The sequence below is a fragment of the Telopea speciosissima genome, chromosome 1 (assembly GCF_018873765.1).
Source record: "Telopea speciosissima isolate NSW1024214 ecotype Mountain lineage chromosome 1, Tspe_v1, whole genome shotgun sequence".
NCBI classification, from domain to species: domain Eukaryota; kingdom Viridiplantae; phylum Streptophyta; class Magnoliopsida; order Proteales; family Proteaceae; genus Telopea; species Telopea speciosissima.
Window position 1 is genome coordinate 30,791,755 of NC_057916.1, and position 23,100 is coordinate 30,814,854.

Genomic DNA, 23,100 nt, shown 5'->3' on the forward strand with positions numbered 1-23,100 from the left:
ATTGAAATACAAACAAAGAAGAAAATAGAAAATAGAAAAGAAGGATAAGATTGGAGCGAGTATCCCACTCTCTCCCGAGTCTCTCACCCACAGCCTCTCACCGTATTTTGGTCTCTCACCAAGCATCTCATGATACTCTCTCACAGAGCAAAGCACAAGGCTATGTTTTTTTTTTTTCCCAATCTCATTAATCAAATTTGTGTACAAGGCTGTAGCCCCTTGTAAACTTACATAAAAGACTCGAAAATAGACTCAAACGCTATAAAGGAAAGGCCTAACACAATCCTTAACAAAAAAGGTAACATAAACTGACTAGGAAACTAAAATAATGAAAGAAACAGACTCAAAACAGGACTCTAACTAAACTAATGAAGCAAATCCCGTTTTCCTACTTTCTACCCATATTTTAGGCTCATTAAATTGGCCAATTACAAAGTAAACCTATGGGATCAAAAGCCCAACACCTAAATAACCCAACCCAAAGCTTATTTTCAATAAAATAAGCCCTTTAGGTGACTTATCTGCATCAGGTAGCCTTAAGATTAAGCTTCTCCCTCTACCTCCCCCTCTCCTTGTCTAGCTCCCTCTTTCTTTCTTTCATCCTTAAACATCTTTATTTTAAATCATGGAAAATGCTGATTTCACAATGCAGGGGGTGCTTGGGTTCAATTGCTCTTCTAGGCTACTGAAAACCAAAACGAATTGCAATTCTTTAAGATTGCATTAATGGAGTCCAAGACTCAACCGTTCATTTCATTTAAAAAATTCTACTCCTCACAAACAAAAGACTTTGCTTAAATAAATGATTTCCCTCAACCCAATATTGGTTCCCCTATAATCCTATGGCCAAGATTACAATTTATTTTAAGTAGTTACTAATTGAAAACATAATCTCAATCAATCCCCTCCAATCTCTCTTTATTATCAATCACTTTCCAGTCCTCCCTCAATCACTCTATTTAAAAGGTTACTCAAAATACTCCAACCCTCCCCCAATCGCTCCTTATTTCAAAAAGTAACACAAAATAGGGAGGCCTCTTCAACGTTTTTGGGCTGCATCATTCTCTCCCGGTTTAGAAGAATTCGCCCTCGAATTCGCACCACCAACAACAGTCGAGCTCCACCGGGATTAAAAGGGAACATGTCTTCGTCACCAATCATCTTCTTACCAAATCCAGCGGTGACCCACAACAAACCAGTACCTCTAGCTGCCATGGTCTCCAAGAGTACTATAAGGATTGGAGAACCTGTCCATCGAACTTCCATAGCAGTGATGATAAATTGAACCGGCTGTACTCCCTTGGTCAACAGCTCGGCAAATTGGGCAGTGATGTGGGGAGCATGGTAACTAACCACTGGGTGAAAACCATTCTCAATTTGACCCTCTTGCTTGATGCATGAATCCATCGGAGGCCAGCATAGAACTGGCCAAGATGCAACGTCATTACAACGACTCCAATAGGGGCTCTTCACATCAGGACAAGGGACTGTCGGTTGCGGCATTCCACAACTCATACCTTTAGATTTAGGTGATGCTAGCATACCATCAAGTGGCCCGAAATCTAAAGCAAAGTTGCGTAGGATCTCCTCATCCGGGTATTCATCAAATACCGGTGGTAACTCTAAATCAACAATCGCTGCAGGTTGATCCTCCGTATCAACTTGTAGATGCTCCAACGAAGGAAAAGAAGAAGAACATGCTTCAGTGATTACCTTATCCAAGTGACGACGATGGGAAGCACTCCTCAAACGTCTAATCTCCAAAGTAAGATCAGCCACTTGCCGCCGAAGTTTTAGGTGATTAATCTCCACAGTAAGACCGACAACTTGCTGCCAGAGTTCCCGGATCTCTCCTCTAGTGTGAATGTCATCCACAGGAGTTGTCAGGCTTCCTCTATGCGAGGGCAGCATGACAGCCCTGCTGTGCTCTAATACCAGATAATGCAAGGGGTGCTTGGGTTCAGATGCTCTTCTAGGCTACTGAAAACCAAAACGAGTTGCAATTCTTCAAGATTGCACTAATGGAGTCCAAGACTCGACCGTTCATTTCATTTCAAAAATTCTACTCCTTACAAACAAAAGACTTTGCTTAAATAAATGATTTCCCTCAACCCAATCTTGGTTCCCCTATAATCCTATGGCCAAGATTACAATTTATTTTAAGTAGTTACTAATTGAGAACATAATCTCAATCAATCCCCTCCAATCTCTCCTTTATTATCAATCACCTTCCAATCCCTCCCCCAATCACTCTTTATTTAAAAAGTTACTCGAAATACTCCAATCCTTCCCCAATCACTCCTTATTTCAAAAAGTTACTCAAACTAGGGAGGCCTCTCAAAACGTTTCTGGGCTGCATCATTTCATCTTCCTGTCTGTCACTATGTTCAGAAAGGACTAGAATTCCCTTGTCCCTTGTCACCATGTTCAGAAGAACTACAATTCCCTTGGCCATTTTCACTATGTTCAGAAGAACCAGAACTCCCTTGGCCTATTATACATTGAAAATATTACACAGCTAGCGGCATAAAGAACCTAATCCAGGATTCGAGGTCTTGAATGGATAGGGTATGTTTGGTTCGGATTTGGATTCTGAATGTTGGGTCCAGAATCAGAATTGTGTTTTGGTAAGCTATACATTTGTTAATTCTGGGCAGACAAATTTCGAATTAGACTCCAAAATTCCCAGAATCCAGAATTGAAGTTCAAGTCATTTCTCAGATTCTGTCTTGTCTAACGAAGGAAACTATTGGAATCCCAGAATCCAATTCTAGGATCATTTTGCGCTAAACCACTTCAATAGCATGTGCAAATAGGAAGGATAAAATGGTTTGTCATTCTTTTAACACAAATAAAAAGAGAAAACGGGTGAAAGGAAGCGGTGTCGCTTCGATTAACCACAAATGGTCTGTCATTCTTTTTAACACAAATAAAAAGAGAAAATGGGTGAAAGGAAGCAGTGTTGCTTCGATTAAGCACAGCTGGGGTTATCTGTAGCATTAATATCTCTATACGGCTTCTTGGGTCCAACCATCCAAGGCAACAATATGCCTTGTTCTCTCTCTCAATTCTGAAACATAGTTGTCAAGGCATCGCCTAGGCATCTAGACAGCTTCTTCGGTCCAACTGTCCAAGGCAACAATATGCCTTGTTTGATGCAAGAAAGGTGACGTCCTTGGACACCTAGGCGGCATTGCCCTGTGGCCTTCTTACAGCATGCCTTTTATTATATCAGTTTTTCGACAATTCACAAATACGCTGATTTATGTTTATTGCCTTGTTTTTTTATGAATGTGCGTTAACTCTATGCTTTGTTGTTCTCTCATATTAGGTCATTACTAGCATAACTATATCATATTACATTGATATGGCTTCTATGTTGCATATAAGCATTATTATTATATAAAATTATCTTTGCTATATCACATACATTGCAGGCCTAGGGCACCGAGGGTCCCAGGCGAAGCCTAGGCGCTCCTCCAATGCCTTGGGTCTCCTAGTTGCCTTACAACCATGTTCTGAAAATGGACAATACTTTCTTGCAAATCGAGCCCCTCAAATGCAGTATTCATCAAACACGAAATCCCAACCAAATTTTCTTCAAAAGCCACCAACGCTATCATTTCTTTCACTTTCTACAGAAGTTGTCTCAGAATACTATACCTCAAAGATAATAGAACATCATCTGAATAATGAGTGTAGAATTAGAAAGCTCAAAGCAGCAGAATGCTCTTGAATTCATTGCCAAACTTGGTTCCAAGGCGAGACCCAAGACTGACATATCTTTTCACTGAAGTCTTGTATCAGTATGAAATAAGTTGACCAAGACCATAAGTTCCATGGCTTAATAAGTTTGGTTCAAATTTGAATTCCTTTACCGAGGTCAAGCTTTTTGCTCATCATGTATTTGCTCAAATGCAGGAGAAAATTTTCTTTACTTGGCGCACCTCGGTAGGTGCATATGGTCAAGAAGGCTAAGGTCATACATTGCCAAAGAGGTCAAAATGTAGAAGCTTTGTGGTTGTTTGGGAGAATGCAAAGTTGATTGACTTAAGCGTTGTTCTGTAACTACAAGATCTTTTCATTAGAAAATATATAATTAGGATCATAGTAGTTTATAGGGATATTCAGAATTTTTTTCCAACCAAAGACAATACTGGATTCTAGCTATCAGATTCAAACATTGTTTGTGTCTTCCAAACACAATTCTAGAATTCTCAAAATTGAGTGAGAATCCACAATTCTAGAATTGAGCATCAAGAATTACTGGAATTAGAATCCAAAACAAAGATAGCCACTCCTAATCCTACGGCTGAACTTCCTAGTTTCCTTACCTGTAGTTTCAAGGAAGATTTAGAGGTTTTAATTATAATACTCTGATGGATTTTTTCAATAATATTGGTGGTAAGGATCCTATAAACCTAACTTATCCACCATACTAAGGCTTCAACAACAAGGCTTGTCAATAGAATGATTAATAGTAACAAATTTATTAAGAACCATAGTTATCACGGCATCACAGCGATCCAAGTCGGTGGAGGGGTGTCACGTCGATATATCGACATGTCGCCCGCCATGGCGAGCATGTCGACCATGTTTTATTTTTTATTTTCTCTATTTTTAATGTCATTTAGTATGCTATAATATATGTCCTATAACATAAAAAATCAACATGAAAGTGTACTACTAATATACTATGGTTTAATTCATGAAAGTGTAATATCCATTAGTGTATATGAAAGAGACTACAAAAGTCACAAAACAAAAATAACAATTAAACTGGTTTTTAGCAGATTAACATTAAGCTGAACTAGGATGGAAAACACAAAATCAAACTATCAAAGTACTGGTTTTTAGCAGATTAGCATTAAGCTGAAGGGAAAAAAAAAACTGAAATTATGGACTAATGGAGTTGAATATGTGCTGCTGTTGTGTGTGGTTGTGTGCAGGGCAAGAAGAAGAAAAAAATAAAACACCTTCTCTGTCTATGTGGAAGCCTGCAACTGCAAGGCAAGAAGCAGAAACAAAAAACTGAGAGGTTGTGTGCAAGCCTGCAAGTGCTACTGTGCAAGGCAACAAGAAGAAAAAAGGAAAAAAAAAAAAAAATGAGAAGTCTGCGACTGTAAGCAAGCCTGCAACTGCAAGGCAAGAAGAAGAAAAAAGAAAAAAGAAAAAAAACGAGAGTACTATGGCTGTAACTGGAATAAATCCCTCCCCCCCCCTCTATCTCTCGACTATCTCCCTGTCTCTGTGACTGTACAAGCAGTTGCGAAGAAAAAAAAAAAAAACCGAGAGGGCCCCCTCTGTCTCTCGACTATCTCCCTGTCTCTGTGACTGTACAAGCAGTTGCGAAGAAGAAAAGAGAAAGAAAAAAAAAACCGAGAGGACTACTAACTGAAATAAATCCCCCCCTTCTGTCTCTCGACTCTCTCCCTGTCTCTGTGTGTGTAACTGCGTATGTGTGGCTGTGCAAGGCAAGAAGAAAAAACAAAAAAGGATACTACTAGTACTGGCTGTAATCACTAATCATTACAGGAGGCTGGGAGGAGAAGAACTGAAGAACTGAACTGAAAGATCGATTGTCGGAGGACTGGGAGGAGGAAGAAGAACCAAATTAAAAAAAATAAATAAAAAATTACTTACCTGGAGTCCTGGAGGTTGCCGGAGGTGTTTGCAACTTCGAACTTCGAAGGAGTGAAGAACTATCTAGCCGAGAGTTGCAAGAAGCCAGGAACTAAAGCCAAAGTTGCCACTTGCCAGAATCTCGACCTCTGTCTCACGAACTGTTCCTCTGTCTCGAGTCTTGACTCTCTCCTCTCGACTCTCGTCTCGAACTTTCTTTGGCTTTGCGATTTCTATTTCCCCCCAATTAGGGTAATTAGGGTAATATGTTTGATGTTTTTAATTTTTTATGTTAATGTGTATTGCAGGTGTATATTTTCAAGTTACACCTCCGATAGACATTAACGAAAAAGCATCTAAGCTATTAAATGGTTTTAAAAAAAAAAAATTTTAAGTCTAACTTTTATTTATTTTTGGTAAGTAAGTTTAACTTTTATACATTCAAATGTACAAATATCGACCGATATGCCCATATATCGTGGTATGGCGTCCATGGCATATCGAACGATATTTTTACATTCACCATGGTGCACCTCGATATGTGACTTTCCCCAGCGCCAGGACGCCATGGCGGCGCCATGACAACTATGTTAAGAACAACACATAAAGTACAAAGGCTATTGGAATATAGAGTACAAAGGCTATGTAATATCTTCATAAAAAACAAGAAAAGAAAAGATGCAGTAGAGATGTACCAACAATCTCGCAAATCAAGTTCCGATCCTGTTGAATCTTGACCATTGATTTCAAGCATTGCTCGCAGCTCCGATGTCGTAACATGTTTTTTAAGTTCATCTTTTATAGCCCACAATGCTTTACTTTGAGCCTCCAACTTACTTTCTAGATCAAAAGTTTTTGAATTTTGATTCCCCAACTCAGTGTTGTTGCTTTCAGTTGAGCGGCTGCCCAAGGAAACATCTTCTCCAACTTTAAGGATTTTTGACTTCTGATCATTGCTATCATATTTTTTACGTTTAGTGCCACCTCTGGAAGTAGAAGATTGCGCTAGTTTTTTATCCTCGTCCACCACATCTTTAGAAACTGAAAAGGACAATTAGTTTTTAGAGATCGACTAGAAAAGGAACCATGGTACAGGTTAAGCTTGCAACATAATAAGCAACTGATCAACAGGAATAGTATCCTATACCCTTTTTGGCAGCAGATGCATCCCTTTTAATCAGTGCACGAAGAGCTTCTTGGTCAGAAAATGAAAGCTTATCCCACCCTGACAACTTCTCTACTTCAATAGATGGGAAAGTTTCCATAAAACAGTTAGCATGTTGCCATGTCAGCCCCCTCATACCTTGTCCATCAGGCTTGGTTGATATCCGCAACTAATACAAAATTTGAAGAAAACATCAGAACATATAATCAACAATCACCTAACTTGCTTCTATCCACCAGTTAAATTAAAATAACTCCAAATGATATTTGAAATAACTTCCCATTCACAAGGTTAAAATTCAACAGCAAACAGAGCTATTAGTTTCACTGCGTAAAAAACAAACAAACAAATTCAAATTGGGCGTGGGGTGGGGTAACTTTGCATTCACAAGGTTAAGATTCAACAGCGAACAAAATTATTAGTTTCGCAACAATTTCAAATTGGGGGTTGGGTAGGTGGGTGGGGGGAGGATGAGACATTGAAATACTAAAAAGGTGCATAGAATCTTGTCCAACCCCAAGCGTTTTTTTTGTTTGGGGGGGGGGGGGGGGAGTCCTGCTTGTCATGACAGCTATTGAAGGATGAAATTTCACTTGCCTTTTTCACCCTCCATATATCATTAGGGCATCTACACAGGTAAGTGATATAATTTCAGAACAGTACAATCAAGACAGTTATGATTCCCAATGGGAGTGGGTTAAAACAACCATTCTAGACAGTAGTATTTTTTTTTTTCCCTTGTATACTCAAGCTAGGCACAACCTCCTCTACCTAATCATCTCTGACACCAGTGCCAGTGTTAACTGCTGCAAATGGAGCAAGTAGAGACAGTAATCTTCAAACTGGAGCTGGTGGTGATGCTGATGCAGCCAACAAAGGAGGAAGCCAGCCATCCTCTGCACAGGAACTGGAAATTGTTGCTGCTTCACCTTCAACCTCTTTCACTCTGTATTCAGCAATGAATCACTCTGATTCAAACCTAATAGGACTCTGTCATTTCAGTTCTAGTTTCAACTTTCAAAAACCCTTAACTCTAAGATCAACCAAAGACAATTCTCCCATTCAGTATCCTAAAGATTAAACCCTTAAACTGATTAAGCACCAAAAATTTAACCTATCCTTAACATGAGAAAAAACTAGAAAATTACTACTGGAATGGAACCTACAAAGTACAAACTATCAAACATGACCCATGTTAACAACTGAGTGCAATCCATAGCCTTTCATATCACTTTGCCTCCTCTTTGCTACAGTACCATACCCAAAGGTGGCAAAGATACAGCAGAGCAGGCTGCAAAGATACCAAAAGAGAAGAAACTCTGGGCATATATTGAACCCTCTACATTGAATTTTATCCATCTTATAGCATCATATAGACTCTCCTGTGCATCTAGGGTGTTAATCCCTCGAATTACCTTCACATTCAATTTCATATGCTCAGACGGTCTCCATGGCCAAAAAGAATAAGTATAAGATCTGTTAACAATGTTGAAGAAGTCTGCTATATTCCAGAAGCCGACTTAAGATGGGCATACTTGCCGGGAAAATATCTTGCCAGATATGGAAGGAAGTCTCAGAAACATCAAGCCTCTGTTTTCCTTTTTATTCCGAAGCAGCAGACAGTTACTTGGTTATCATTAAAGATTTGCTTATCTAACCCTCTCACACTTTTTGTGCCACTATAGAAAGGAAATATGAAATTACATAGCTTCTCCCCCCCCCCCCCCTTTTTTCAAAAAAAAAAGGGTGGTCTTCATATAGCAAAGGGCAAACAAGAACAGTGAAGTGTATCCACACTGTTTGGTGCAAGATTTCCTTTTTCTAATTGCAAAAATGGGAAAGAATTTTATGGTAGCTTCGAAAGCTGAGAGGAATTTACTATCAAAGTTCAAGAACTCAGTTTCGGTACAGGTTTCGCCTAGCCAAAAAACCGAGTCGGGCCGAGATCTCGGCGAGTTGGTGTAATTTTATTTTATTTTTTTTAAATTCGAAGCCTGGTTTTGGTGGGTTTTAGACCTGGTTTGGGCCTAAAAATTGGTACTCAGCCTATTTTAGGCCATTTAAACATAATGTTACTATCAGATTTTGCAAAAACAAAATCCAAATAGGAGTTTCACATCGGACCCTAGGTTGGTAGGCGACGACGTACTAATTGGCCCTATTCTACACACAATTTAATAATTGAAAGCAATCTAATCATACAATTAATATAACACAACTTAAATAAACATTACAAATGTAAAAGTGTACAATGCATCAATCATATATCTCTATCATAAACCACCGTCGAAAATCCTCAAAATTTAGGTCAAATGCACACTTCTCTATCGAGTTCACCGAGACAGTCGAGTTTTGGAGAGATCTCAATTGTCTCGGTCGAGATATGTACATTATAAAGGTAAGTTTGGTCCAAAACTCGGTCGAACCGAGATCTCGATCGAGTTGGGGTAATATTTCATTTTGCCTAGTCTCGTCTCGCTTTTTAAAAAAAGAGAGACATTACCGAAATCTCGGCGAGTTCTTGAACTATGTTTACTACAAATATACTAGACTAGTAGAATGTATGCCACAAGGGAGATGGCACTAGACTGCCCTTCATCACCGACTTGCTTCTTTTCATTTAATAATCGCCAGAGTAATGACTCCTAGTTATCACTTTGCAATGACATATTGTACATAGCCAAAGTCTTGAGTCAGAATCGAAGTCTGTCAGGACTTGGGCTTTTGAGTAACTCCTACCAAACCTCCTGAAAATTGCAAAATGTAGCTTTCAAAACCTCCACACACACACACACACACACACACCCCTCACAAACAAAACGGGAACCAATATTGCAATCAATTCCAGACAAAAATTTGCTAAACAACCGTTCATGGCTACAACTTTTTGGAATTTGTAGTCTTATGGATTTTGGATTCTAAAATTTTTCTTATATTAAGTCCTATCACAGAATGTCATTTTTTTTAAACTACATTAAATGAAACAGATTTCAACTTTTTTAGGTATGCACTGGAAGCCTCCTACCCACTCTTCACATCCAAACACATTTCAATCTCGTCCAATGCTACACAAGCTTTCTATCCCCCCCCCCTCCACACCCAAACTTCATCTCCCGCTTCAATTTTCACACATCAATACTGAGAAACCTAAGTCAGTATTTACCAAGGACCAAAAATAAGAAAATAAAAATTCATGGCCTATAAGAAGATTGATCAACATTCTGTATATATAATTTCTACAAAATAATATAGATGCAGAACTGGAGGAGAGGAACCACACTGCTACGTTGTGTACTGACACCAAAATGAATTATGTAAAATGCATCATTTATCTCTACCAGAGAAAAGACTAGCTTGTAAAAAAATTTCATTTAATTAATCCAGCAACTCTTTTCTCCGATCTCACATGATAATGCACATCACAAACCCAAAAGAATTGGTTGTCTTATCAGACCCTCTAATTCATGCCAAAGTTCAAGCATATTGGTCGTCAAACCAGATTTTCCAAATAAGCAGTCTTTCCCAACTTTAAAGAAATGATTTACCAACAACAAAATAATATAATAAACTGCCATTGCATATTAACCCACTTCTCCTTTTGTAATCTTCTGGTTGCAGCGCTTGCAAGTTGCACGAGAAGTCTGAGAAACTTCCACGCCATATTCATCACCACCACCTCCAGTAGTACTGGATGTAGCACCACCCTCTAAGTACTTTCTTATTTTCTGCTGATCTTCCCATCGAAGCAAGTCTATGCCTTCAACATCATCAAGGCTGAACATGCAATACAAAAAATAGAGGTCAATTCCTTGTGAACCAGGAAACTACCATCCAATCCCTTTCTTCAACGCAGATTGTGCCATCTAATATGAGAATACGTAACCTTTTGATCTGGTTTGCTTTCTTTAGTATGCAATGACTGTGATGCCACATCTGTTTCAAAAACAATTATAACTCAGATACCCTGTTTCTGAAAAATATTTCAACAAAACAGAAAAGGTAGGAACAAAAAAGATGAATGAGGACTAAGCCATCAGAAGACTTGAGGTTAAAAATAAATAAAAAAACTAAACGGAGCCAAATGAAATGAAGATTAGCTCCAGTGCAAGTTCTAGGGGCCAAACATGCCAGGTAACAAAGTTACAATTGGGAGGACAAGGTGACAGTAAAATCAATCAAAAAAAAAAAATATATATATATATATATATATAGCCAGGAGACATCTTCTGGCTGCATAAATACATAAAAACCACACCAAAATGATTAATTTAGAGGTAAGACAAATGACACATGTAACAAAACAAAAAGAGACAACTCAAGCTACATCTATAGCTCATAATAATCATCGCCAAAGGGGGGGGGGGGGGGAAAATTAGAAAAGAAAAGAAATTCTTGATTAAACAATATCTGTGAAGTTGACATATCAAAGGAAAATGAGAAAAGAAAAAAACAAAAAGATTACTAAAATTAAAAGAGTGCGTTACTCCTTCAAAGATTACCCCAAAAAAGCCAAGGGAAAACGCACAAGAAAATAAACTCACGTTACATGGGTAAACAAAGATACCGCCCCTTGGCGCATGGTGGCATCCATTTTTTAAGAGCTCAGGTGAATTAATGTTATATAGTCTGTTGGGTCCAGACACTGTCAGTCTTTCCTGTTCACCGATAAACAGGAACTTGAAAAGAAAGTATTTAGACATTGTTGCACTCAAAACACACCCATAATTAAGTTAGCATATTTAGCACAAGAACTGCAATAACAAATCATTCTAGTATGCCACTAGTGTCTTTCCCAAACACCCCCAAGGCCCCATTACATTTGTACAGTACAAAGGAAATCACAGGTAAAGCAAGCAAACCCAGAAAATTAACATCAGTGGGTAACTAAAACTCAATCAATCATATGGATACACAGACAAATGAAAAGAAAGGGAAGTAATGTGAAGCAAAGAAATAATCTTTCTTTGTGCTTTACACGTTAGGCAAACAACATTTAAATAAACCGGAATTTGCAAAGTAATGAACCCACATTCGTCTGCTAGAAATATGTTTCAGTGCAGAAGAGAGAAAACAAAAAGTTCGATAGAATTTAAGACCTTGGTAAGGAAAAGAACGAGTACTGCAAAAAAAAGGCTCTTGAGAAAGAGAGGACATTACAGGCATGAAGCCATCGAATTGGGTAGCCTGGACCATTTTCCCCAATCTAAACGTCTCCTTTTCGATGGTATTCTTGCATGATTTGCAGGAAGACCTCGACGACTTGGCATATTCCGCCTTCCATGGCTTTGGCTGTGTCGCCATTTCCTCAACTTGGGCGGTTTTTCCCTATTGGTCACCACTCTCTTCTCTTTCTCTCACTCCCGCTCTCTAGCTGATGCACATATACAGTATATACTTTTCTGTCGCTTTGCTGCCTTTCTGCTTCTCTTATAATCTTATTAGCAAAAAAAGCTTCTCTTATAAGCTTCTTTTCGAGTGATCTAGCGCATTTTAGCGCTGGCCGCCCGAGTTTGGGGCTTTGGGCCCATAACCGCACAACGGGATCCAGGGATGTCGCAACCGGGTTGGCGGGTTCAGGGGGTTTCCTTATCAACTACGGTCAAGCTCTGAAAATCTTTGGTTGAGTAAGGTAGGGTTGTCGGTAGGTCAGTTTGGTCTGGTTTTGTTTTGATAATAGCCCAAACCGAAACCAAGCTGTTAAGCCAAAAGTTGTTTTTGGGTTTTTATCTGGTTTGGATTTGTTTTTGTTAGGTTTACTTAACGGACTTGTATCGGGTCATTATCGGGTTACTATCGGTTCTGTTTTTTGGTAGAAACTATCGGTTCTGTTTTCATTTTTCATATATATGCAGTTAAATATATGTATATATTTTTATACTTTTTTTGGTAAAACTTAAAAAGAAAAAAGGAAAACTATGGTTTTTTATCAGTTTTGGTCCATGTTTTATATGGGTTTCTGTTTTGATTGGTCCATTTGGTCTGGTTCGGTTTATCAGTTTTCATAACACCCCAAATCAAAAGGGTTCAGTTGATTTGATCGGGATATTGACACCCCTATATAATAATAAGGATATTTTAGACTGGCAATTACCATCATTGTTTGTATTCTTTATTGTTGCCACCTGACAGATATTTCTTGAAAGTATGCATTACATATTTACATGTCTAAGAAAGTTTTTTGTCGCCAGAGATAGGAAGAAAATCTCTTCATCCACCATGATGTAATTCTATGATTAGACTTCTAGAGAGTGAGCAATTCTTTTTCCTTTATTAATCACCTTTTTCTGAGTCCAATCCGAAGGTGAAAAATATGGTAACGTATAAAATTCTCTATTTACCATGGATGAAAGGAAACTCGATCCTTAAAGCTTTTTAACTGTGCATAGTCATTGAAAGATGGAAATATGTGTCGATAATGCATGTGGACTGGTATTTTGTGATTCTTAATTCTAATTCTGGTGGCAGTAGGTCTTCAACTCATGGATGTTACTGCAATAGTTGGAGTCAATGTTTCTTATGCTGGGTAATAAAGCCATCTAATGGTAGATGCTACATGGCAATATTCTGTCTCCCTCTCCCTCTCCCTCTGCCTCTACCTTCCCCAACCCCAGCCCCTCACCCTTTTCATGTTGACCTGGAAAAAGTATCTGAAAAAGAAAAGAAAAAAAACATCTGGAAAGGAAAAGAAATGAAACAAAACAAATACAAAAGAAATTTTTCTTCACATTGATAGGTTTGGGAAATAATTAAGGGCATACCAAACAGAAAAGAGTGATCCGTTTCCATAAAAAAAATTTCAAAAGTAGCAAATGTAAAAAAAGTACCAGATGTTGTGATGAGTCTAGGTAACCACGGATGCTCACCTGGTCACTTTTCTCACAATAAAAGTGAAGAAATCTAAACCTCATGGTGACTTTTGTTGTCTGCAGTGGAAGAAAATTTTCAGATGTCCTAAGAAAATTTCAAAATCGGAGACTGGAATCATCATCTATTTGCCAACTATAAATTGCCAGGGGAAAAAAACTCCACAAGAAAACCATATCAAAGCTATCTTTTTTATTATTTTTTTCCTATCGATTTCTTGCCAAACAAACACACCCCAAGTGAAGAAAGTGTGGATTCAACAAGGGAGTGTTAGAACAATAAAAACGGGTTTTGTCAAACCCGAATCCGTTCCTATACAGATATCTAGAACACGATTGAATCTAAAAACAACAGGGAAACAAAGTGTACCTGGCACCCACATGTGTTGATGAAGAACAGATAAGAACGCATCCAAAAGCAGCAACGATCTGTTAGAGAATAAATGCAAATCCTCGAATGATCTCGGACATCCATGATGGGGATCTTTTAAAGTCTCCTAGACTCTCCCACAGCTCCCTTTCTTGTGGAGAAAAGAGAATAGAGAATAGTGACTGCAGGAACCCCATCATTAGTATTTATAATACTCTCCAAACCTTAACCCACTTCCACAATGGACCAGGCCAATCCGGTCCATCTCAATAAATAGTAACAAGCCACATCAGTCCTTGTATTTCTTGATCCTTATCAATGATCGACCCGATAATTAATTAAGCCCACTCGTCGCAATTTTGAAAATTCCTAACAATATCCCACTTGGGTTAGATTAATTATGAGGTCATCATTATCAGATGTGGCCATGGAATCTCAATACAACAATAATACTACTAAACCTTGATCCAGTTAACAAATATATCTATGTCGAGCAACAGCAGAAAATACACCTCAACATACAGCATATCACTTTCTGTCAGCTACAAATAAAGATTTACTTACTAACATGAACCGCCTTGAGATAATTTTGTACAAGGAATGTCGTACACGTCTGTGATCACATAAATATCGTCATCATTCTTTGTGGGTCCTTGAACATATCATGAGCATCGTACAATTCATGGATTACCTTTGAACATCGTCACATTCGTTGGTAATCGAATGACTTGGTTTATCACCAATCGAACATCCATGGCTAGAAATAACCGAACGACTTGGCTCGTCTCCAATCGAATATCCTTAGACCAAAAGGCCTTCAACACATCAATCATATGCATGTATGCAAATACTATTCATCACATCAAGCAGAAGCATCATAATCGAAACGAAACATATATTAAATCCTCCTACTCAACAAGTATATCAATGAAATATGAAGGACTCTCAATCCACAAACAGATCATGTAAAGAAGTACTTCCATTGATCAAGAGAGTCCAACAAACTAAATCGACCAAGTTTGAAAGTAAAATTCAAACCATAAATTATACACAAAGTAATCAAAACTATCAGACCAATTGAACTGATTACTTATTTTGTTCTCAGTTAAGTTATCATTCCCAAGATTCTTCCTTCCTTCTTGTGCATAATTAGACATCAATTTCTTCAATGGTGTAATCGTAGTTTGTTAAGTGCATCAATTTTTTCAATATGTTCTTTGTGATTTTGTTCGCTCATTCATTCCTGTTTTATTTCAGTATTTGGCTTTATCATTCTATATTATTGATACATTTTTAATCTATGCCACCGAAGTAGCTTCCGTCAAATGGCTCAAGGCCAGTTATACCCCATAGGTTTACAAACTGATTTTAACACAATCTTTCATCATTACAATTCTTATTGATGGATTATTCGTTCATGGTTCATTATGCGCGTTGGTTAACCATCAGTTACCATAATTATTCACTTATTATTTCATCTACCATAATCAGTTGTCATTCGTTAATAGTATAACATTTTCATCAACATATAGAAACAAAACATCATAATAGTAAAGGTTTATATATCGCACAAATCAGCATGTTCTTCAACTATCGCGTATCCATTCATCACTTAAACATACATCACCATATCATCATAAAATCAGTGATTCTATACAGTTATCATCAACACATCAAACATATGGTTATATGCAATCAAGCTGACAAATGTCAAGCAATAATACTTCTTTACAATATTGCATTCTTGCCCATTTTCGGGTCAAAATGCACACGTCTTTATCACACCGCAAATGGCGCGAGATAGCAACAACTTTCGAAAATCTCCCTCCACCTTTGGGTGATAGAGAAATCCCTAAGTTGTGCACCTCAATAACAATTTATCGCATTGCAAATACCACGAGATGTCGATAACTTTTGAAAATTTTCCTCCACCTTTGGGCGGTAAGAAAACCCCTAGGCCACGCATCCCAAATTCTTTAAATACACTATATTTGGATGGACACACTACCTTTCCGTGAAAAGATCAATCATTTTCAGAAATCCCAGCACCTTTGGGCAACTGGAATCCTTAGACCACTATCCCTTCTAATCCATGTGCACATCACCTTGTCAAACTTTGGCAACATCGCCTTTGGGCTAATGTCACCTATTCCGCTACCTTGACAGAACCATAAAAGGATTCAATGGGCCACTTTGATAGATCACCATTTTACCCTCTCATAATTCCTTAACCTAATATGCAGCAATATATGTGGAAATAAACACATTGATAGTCCAAAATGTGTTGTGATATACACATTCATCGTCCATGTGGCAATGGTCAACCCAAAATAGTCCAAATATGCTCAAAGTAGTATAATCGTTCAAAACAGGTCCCTGAAAGTATTAAACGTTCTAAAACCAGATACCAGTGGGTAGGTCTTGAAATTACGAACGAAAGAAGACCAACCAGAGCCCAATCAGATGCTCCACTCACTCATACTTCACTCGAAGGTGACACAATCGTCATTAACAGGTCCCATAAATTAAACAAAAATATTCAAACAAGATACCCAAAACGTCGGCCTTGAATATTACAAGTAAAATGGGGCATCCCTAGGACAGAATCCAATCAAAACGGCATTCTAAAATAGGAAAAACAGCTTCTGGAACAATAAAACGTTCTAAAACAGTTCTGAAATACAAACAGTTGATTCTGTTCCTAAAACAACTGGAAAACGCAAAAACTACCAAAGCCATAGTCTCTGTTTATCCAAGATATGCCAAATTGCATATCAAAATGAAGAGCATGAAAAAACAGACACACCAGAAAAAACTGCTTCTCAAAATTCATCCAAACGAACCCACACGGTCCATTTGAGGTTTTCTGGTCTTGTCCCCTTTTTTTTTTTTTTTTTTTTTTTTTTTAAGGTGAAACGAACCGGAGCGAACCAAAGCGGACCGAACCCGGTCCATCTAAACCGGACCTCCAGTCCACCTAATCGGGTCACCCGGATACAAATTCGGGATGAAAACGGGTCAACCATCGGGTCTTGGGTCGGGTTATATATCCGGTTTGAATCAAGTCTGACCTGGGTCGGGTCCAGGTCATTTCGGGTTAAACGTGACCCGCAAGCATCAGGGTTGACATCACGATGACGTCAGCATCGCTATATATATATATATATATATATATATATATTTTTTTTGTAACTGCCGTCAGCTCGTGGATCTCACTAGTGGCTTCGGCCGACGAGTGCCGGCATGTTCGGCAGCCGACGGTGACGATCCACACATTGCCGCGATCATCTCTCTGAGCCCTTCGCACCCATTTAAATATGTTTGATTTTCGCTGGTGGAAAAATCCGGTAGCGGCCAAAACGTACGGTTTTGCCAAAAATCCGGTAAAAAATCCCTATTTCCGCCATAAAAACCTCGATTCATGTTCTTAAACTGACAATCAATCGATCCTAGGTCCGTATGGTCGGCTCTGATACCACTTGTTAGATCGACCAAGGGTTTTGTCAAACCCGAATACGTTCCCATACAGATATCTAGAACACGATTGAATCTAAAAACAGCAAGGAAACAAAGTGTACCTGGCACCCACGTGTGCTGATGAAGAACAGATAAGAACGCATCCAAAAGCACCAACGAGCTGTCAGAGAATGAATGCAAGTCCTCGAATAATCTCGGATATCCGCGATGGGGATCTTCTACAGTCTCCTAGACTCTCCCACAACTCCCTTTCTTGTGGAGAAAAAAGAAAAGCGAATGGTAACTGCAGGGACCCCATCATTAGTATTTATAATACTCCTCAAACCCTAACCCACTTCCACAATGGGCCAGGCCGGTCCGGTCCATCTCAATAAATAGTAGCAAGCCACGTCAGCCCTTGTATTTCTTGATCGCCATCAATGATCGACCCGATAATTAATTAAGCCCACTCGTCGCAATTTGGAAAATTCCTAACAGGGAGGCCTTCAAGTTTCACAATATAACAGGAAAAGGACCGAGTTTTCCCACATCCACGGTCAAGGGAGAATCTCTTGACCAGTGGATTCGAATGGTGTCTATAGGGTGTAGTGGGGCATGTATTATCGAACATTCGTAAATAGAAAAATGAAAAATATTCAAACTCTAGTGTCGTCTACAGTCATATTGTTGAATGCTGGCCAAAATGATTCTCAGCTCTAGCTTTTACTTCAGTTTTTAATCAAATGGTCAACAAAAATGTGCTTTACTCAGTGGTCTCTAGAAAATCAATTAGAACTAGATCCCTCATCCATTTAGAGCATATTAACTCACTGTTTCCAAGACTCAACAAGAACAAAAAAAACATTTATGACAGGTATCATAATAATCACCCACATGGTTTAGGAAAAAAAATAATCTAGTTTGCAGCAGTATTTAGAATTCCAACTACAATTTACCAGCATCTCAACATGAGCACAAATCATCCAAATCATGAAGGAGAAATGTAACCTAGTGCATTCATTTGTTCTTGTAGGGAACTCCAAATTTACTTAATTTCTGTGTTCCTACATGCCAGTCTATCGTTGGCACTAAATACATGGACCTTCCTTTCAACTTCAATGGAGCTAAACCCAACAGTCTTCTTAAGTCTCTCTTCAGTCATCATTAATCTCATCTTCTTTACTTTCTCCCACATTCCAGCAGCTGCATATATATTAGAAAGCAATATGAAAGCACTAGGCTGATCAGGCTCCAAGACAAGGAGCCTTTCAGCCACTTCTTCAGCTAATTCAACTCGCTTGTGAATTCTACAAGCACTTAGTAGAGCTCCCCAAATACTACCACCAGGCTTTGTTGACATATAATCAATCAACAGTTTTGCTTCTTCAATTTTACCTGCCCTACCTAATAGGTCGACGATGCATGCATAATGCTCCTCTGTGGGATCAATACCAAAGTCCCTGCTCATTGATTCAAAATAATGCCATCCTTCTTCAACCTTACCAGAATGACTGCAAGCTGACAGGACTGAAACAAAAGTTATGGAATTGGGTATGTAATTCTCAGATACCATTCGAGAAAAAAGAGTGATTGCTTCAGAATATAAACCATGTATTCCAAACCCATTGATCATTGCACTCCAAGAATATACATTTCTTTCAGGCATCCAATCGAACACTTTGTAGGCCATCCCAATGGAACCACATTTAGCATACATATCAATGAAGGCAGTATAAGTTACTACATCCAATTCAAACCCGTTTCTAATCACATAGCCATGGACAGTCTTTCCTTCTTGCAGAGCACCCAACTGTGAGCAAGCAAGAAGAACACTAGAAAATGTAATCACATTCAGAAGTGCTGCCTTTTCCAACATATCTCGGAAGAGAGAAATTGCATGCAATGGTCCGCCATTTTTGGCAAATCCTGCAATCATTGTGCTCCATAGAACAACATCCTTGTCCGGTATTTCTTTGAAAAATTTGAGCGCACAATCAAGGAAGCCACACTTTGTATACATGTCTGTAATGGACGTCTGTAGACAATAGTTCGAATCCATGAAACAAAGTTTAATACAATACCCATGAAGTGCCATTCCATCTTTACCAGCACAAATATTCCCACAGGCTCTGATCAACCCTTCCATTGAAAAAGGATCCAATTGAAAACCATTGTTAATCATTTGAGGGAACAGCTCAAAAACTTCAGATTCTTTTGAGAACTTCAAATACCCTCGCATCATAGCACCCCATATGACCGAATTTCTCTCAGAAATTTTGCTGAAAACCTTCTGGGCCTCTTCCAATGTACCCAATTCAACGTACATGTTCAAGAGCGCAGGTGCGACGTAAGCATCAGTGTCTAGTCCCCATTTGATGGCTTCAGAATGAAAAGACTCCCCTTCTCTTAAAAGACACAACCCCAAGCAAGCTTTGGTTGCGAACACCAAATTAAAACTGTCAACCGGAGAACTCTCCCTCCGCAGTCGTTTGTAAAGCTGTAAAACATCAGAAAAACAGCAGTATTTCGAATATCCAGCAACGATTGTGTTCCATGAACGTGGATTCTTAAAAGAGATCTGATCAAATGCTTTGGAGGCGTTTTCCAGGTAACCCAATTCGATATAAGCGTCAGCGATCTTCGTACCGAAGAAAACAATTCGATGGAGTCCATTTACAATTAGTTGTCCGTGTAATTCCTTGACGAGGGAAGTTGTTTTGGTGAGGTTGAAGAGAGAAGACAGTTCCTTGGTAGGGTTGTGAGCAGAAATGGCGGGAAAGGATTTCAGTGTAGCCTGAAACATTAACGGCCATGTCACATTTCCGTTTGAGCAAGTTTCTTAAAACGTTAAGATATAAGGGAAGAGGAGGGCTTGGTATGAGACGATATAACGAACGTCTATCATTCTCCATGGACCCTATCTATCTCTTCTTTTTAAAGTTCTATTCGCTCGTGGCTTATCTCCCTTGAGTTAGTTAAAACCGTTAACCGTTAATGGGTTGAACATAAACCAAAAACGATGGACCTGATGGTAACAAACAGAACCAATTTCCCTGTTTCATTCCTCTCATCAACAGTTCTCCAAATGCCCATCCATCATTCCAAGATCAAACCCAGTCACCATCAGCAACCAAATCTTTCTTCCCATCACCATGAACACACCAACCTGGAAGAGACCAAGCAAATCCATGCTCAACTGATCAAATCCCATCTTGATCCTAATCATCCCATTCCTTTCGAAGCATTTCTACCACACTTTACCACTGCTGCAAAATTCAACTCCCTCATCACTTCATACATCAAGAACAATAGACCCAAAGAGGCATTAAACATCTATGCTCACATGCGAAAGAATGAGGCTGAGGTTGGTAATTTTACAATTCCGTCTATCCTCAAAGCATGTGGTCAGCTCTCATGGACCCAACAGGGGAAGGAAATACATGGTTTCATCTTGAAGAGTGGGTTGGATTGGGATGTTTTCGTACATAATGCGTTGATACAGATGTACACCGAATGTGCGAGTATTGAGTCGGCATGTAGGGTGTTCAATAAAATGACTGAAAGAGATGTCGTCTCTTGGAGTACCATGATCAGAAGCTACAGTAAGAATAAATTTTATAGTGAAGCTTTGGATCTTATTAGAGAAATGCATCTCTTGCAAGTGAAGCCCAGTGAGGTTGCCATGATAAACATGGTAAACCTTTTTGCAGACATAGCTTCATTGAAGATGGGGAGGACAATGCACACTTATGTTATAAAGAACAGCAACTCTGATTCAGTTAGCATTCATACAACCACTGCTTTAATAGACATGTATGCCAAGTGTGGCAGTATATCTCATGCACGGAGGCTTTTTAATGGACTGGCTCAGAAAAGCATTGTATCATGGACTGCCATGATTGCAGGATACATTCGCTCCGGCAACTTAGAACAGGGAATGGAACTTTTTGTCCACATGAAGGAAGAAGGTGTGCTTCCAAACGAGATCACAATGCTGAGTCTGGTTTTAGAGAGTGGATCTGTGGGAGCTTTGGATCTGGGCAAGCGATTACATGCTTACATTCTCAGAAATGGCTTTCATGTATCTGTTGCTTTGGCCACAGCTCTAGTTGACATGTATGGAAAGTGTGGTGAGATAAGAAGTGCAAAAGCTCTCTTTGATGGTATGGGCAGGAGAGATATCATGACATGGACTGTCATGATCACTGCATACTCACAAGCCAAATGCCTTCATCAGGCTTTGAATCTCTTTCTTGAAATGAGGAGCACAAGCATCGAACCCAATGAAGTAACCATGGTTAATCTCATTTCACTCTGTGCAGATGCAGGAGCCCTTGATTTAGGCAAGTGGATCCATGCTTACATAGACAAGCAAGGGATCCAATCAGATGTCATTTTAACAACAGCTTTGGTAGACATGTATGCAAAATGTGGTGACATAGATGGGGCATGGCGGCTGTTTAATGCATCTACTTGTAGAGACATATGCATGTGGAATGCCATGATGTGTGGTTTAGCCATGCATGGTTGTGGTGAGGAAGCTCTGGAACTCTTCTCTGAACTTGAGAGAACAGGAATCAGCCCCAATGACATCACATTCATAGGAGTTCTGCATGCCTGTAGTCATGCTGGACTGGTGACACAGGGGAGGAAGCTCTTCTCTAGAATGGTAACCAACTTCAGGCTGATTCCTAAAGTTGAACACTATGGATGTATGGTAGATCTCCTCGGTCGAGCTGGACTTCTTGAGGAGGCACTCAAAATTATCAATACCATGCCTGTCAAGCCTAACACCATTGTTTGGGGGGCCCTACTTGCTGCCTGCAAACTTCATAAAAATTCAAGATTGGGGGAATTGGCAGCAAGACAGCTTCTTGAGATGGAACCTTATAATTGTGGTTACAATGTACTGTTATCAAACATCTATGCAGCTGCAAATAGATGGAGTGATGTTGCTCTGGTGAGAAGAACCATGAAACACACAGGAATTAAGAAAGCACCAGGTGTCAGCTCCATTGAAGTAAATGGCACAGTTCACAAATTCCTGATGGGAGATTGGACACATCCACAGACTGAAGAGATCCATCAAATGCTAGCAGAAATGACGAAGAAGCTGAAACAGGTTGGTTACGTAGCTGATACATCAACTGTGCTGTTAAACATAGATGAAGAAGAAAAAGAAACTGCACTTTCATTTCACAGTGAAAAACTGGCGATTGCTTTTGGTCTCATTAGTACAACTCCATGCACTACCATTCGGATCATGAAGAATCTACGAGTGTGTGAAGATTGCCATGCTGCTACTAAGCATCTCTCTAAGATCTATAGGAGAGTAATAATCGTCAGGGATCGTATTCGTTTCCACCACTTCAGTGAAGGATCTTGTTCATGTAGAGATTACTGGTAGTAGTCAACTGTCATCTGCATCTATAAATTACGCATTCTCCCACCCCGACTCCCCCCCCCCCCAAAAAAAAAAAAAAAAAAAAACAGAAAAGAGAAGAGATTACACTAATTTTACAATCAAATGATTATTTCACCAAATCTGTACCCACATGTTAATCCCATAGTTAATGCAAAGGGAGTTTCAATCATGCTCTTCTCTTCACAATGATCAGGTCCTC

The 23,100-nt window shown here is 39.1% G+C and overlaps 3 protein-coding genes across 4 annotated transcripts in view; 1 reads left to right on the forward strand and 2 right to left on the reverse strand.

The window, feature by feature from the left end:
- The window catches only part of LOC122639447 (poly [ADP-ribose] polymerase 1), a 35,534-nt gene extending 23,356 nt beyond the window's left edge, over positions 1-12,178 (reverse strand). For both annotated transcript variants that reach the window (XM_043832320.1, XM_043832312.1), the window contains exons 1-5: positions 11,945-12,178; positions 10,671-10,720; positions 10,378-10,561; positions 6,770-6,956; positions 6,318-6,663 (exon numbers count right to left, since the gene is read on the reverse strand). In XM_043832320.1, the coding sequence (XP_043688255.1) occupies positions 6,318-6,663; positions 6,770-6,956; positions 10,378-10,561; positions 10,671-10,720; positions 11,945-12,088 (911 nt within the window). In that variant the 5' untranslated portion in view covers positions 12,089-12,178. The remainder of the gene's footprint in view (positions 1-6,317; positions 6,664-6,769; positions 6,957-10,377; positions 10,562-10,670; positions 10,721-11,944) is intronic.
- Positions 12,179-18,408: 6,230 nt separating this feature from the next.
- On the reverse strand, positions 18,409-20,317 carry LOC122658633 (pentatricopeptide repeat-containing protein At1g06140, mitochondrial). Its single transcript, XM_043853676.1, has one exon. It carries the CDS (start codon positions 20,277-20,279, stop codon positions 18,522-18,524), a length of 1,758 nt encoding a protein of 585 aa, XP_043709611.1. The 5' UTR covers positions 20,280-20,317; the 3' UTR covers positions 18,409-18,521.
- An 87-nt stretch (positions 20,318-20,404) lies between these two features.
- Positions 20,405-22,933, forward strand: LOC122638289 (pentatricopeptide repeat-containing protein At4g21065-like). Its single transcript, XM_043831180.1, has one exon. The coding sequence runs from the start codon at positions 20,496-20,498 to the stop codon at positions 22,881-22,883; it is 2,388 nt and encodes a 795-aa protein (XP_043687115.1). The 5' UTR covers positions 20,405-20,495; the 3' UTR covers positions 22,884-22,933.
- Positions 22,934-23,100: the final 167 nt, after the last annotated feature.

Bases quoted from the DNA above. Each gene is read 5' to 3' on its own strand.
- LOC122638289 (XM_043831180.1), top strand. From the start codon at position 20,496: ATGGACCTGATGGTAACAAACAGAACCAATTTCCCTGTTTCATTCCTC.
- LOC122658633 (XM_043853676.1), bottom strand. From the start codon at position 20,279: ATGTTTCAGGCTACACTGAAATCCTTTCCCGCCATTTCTGCTCACAAC.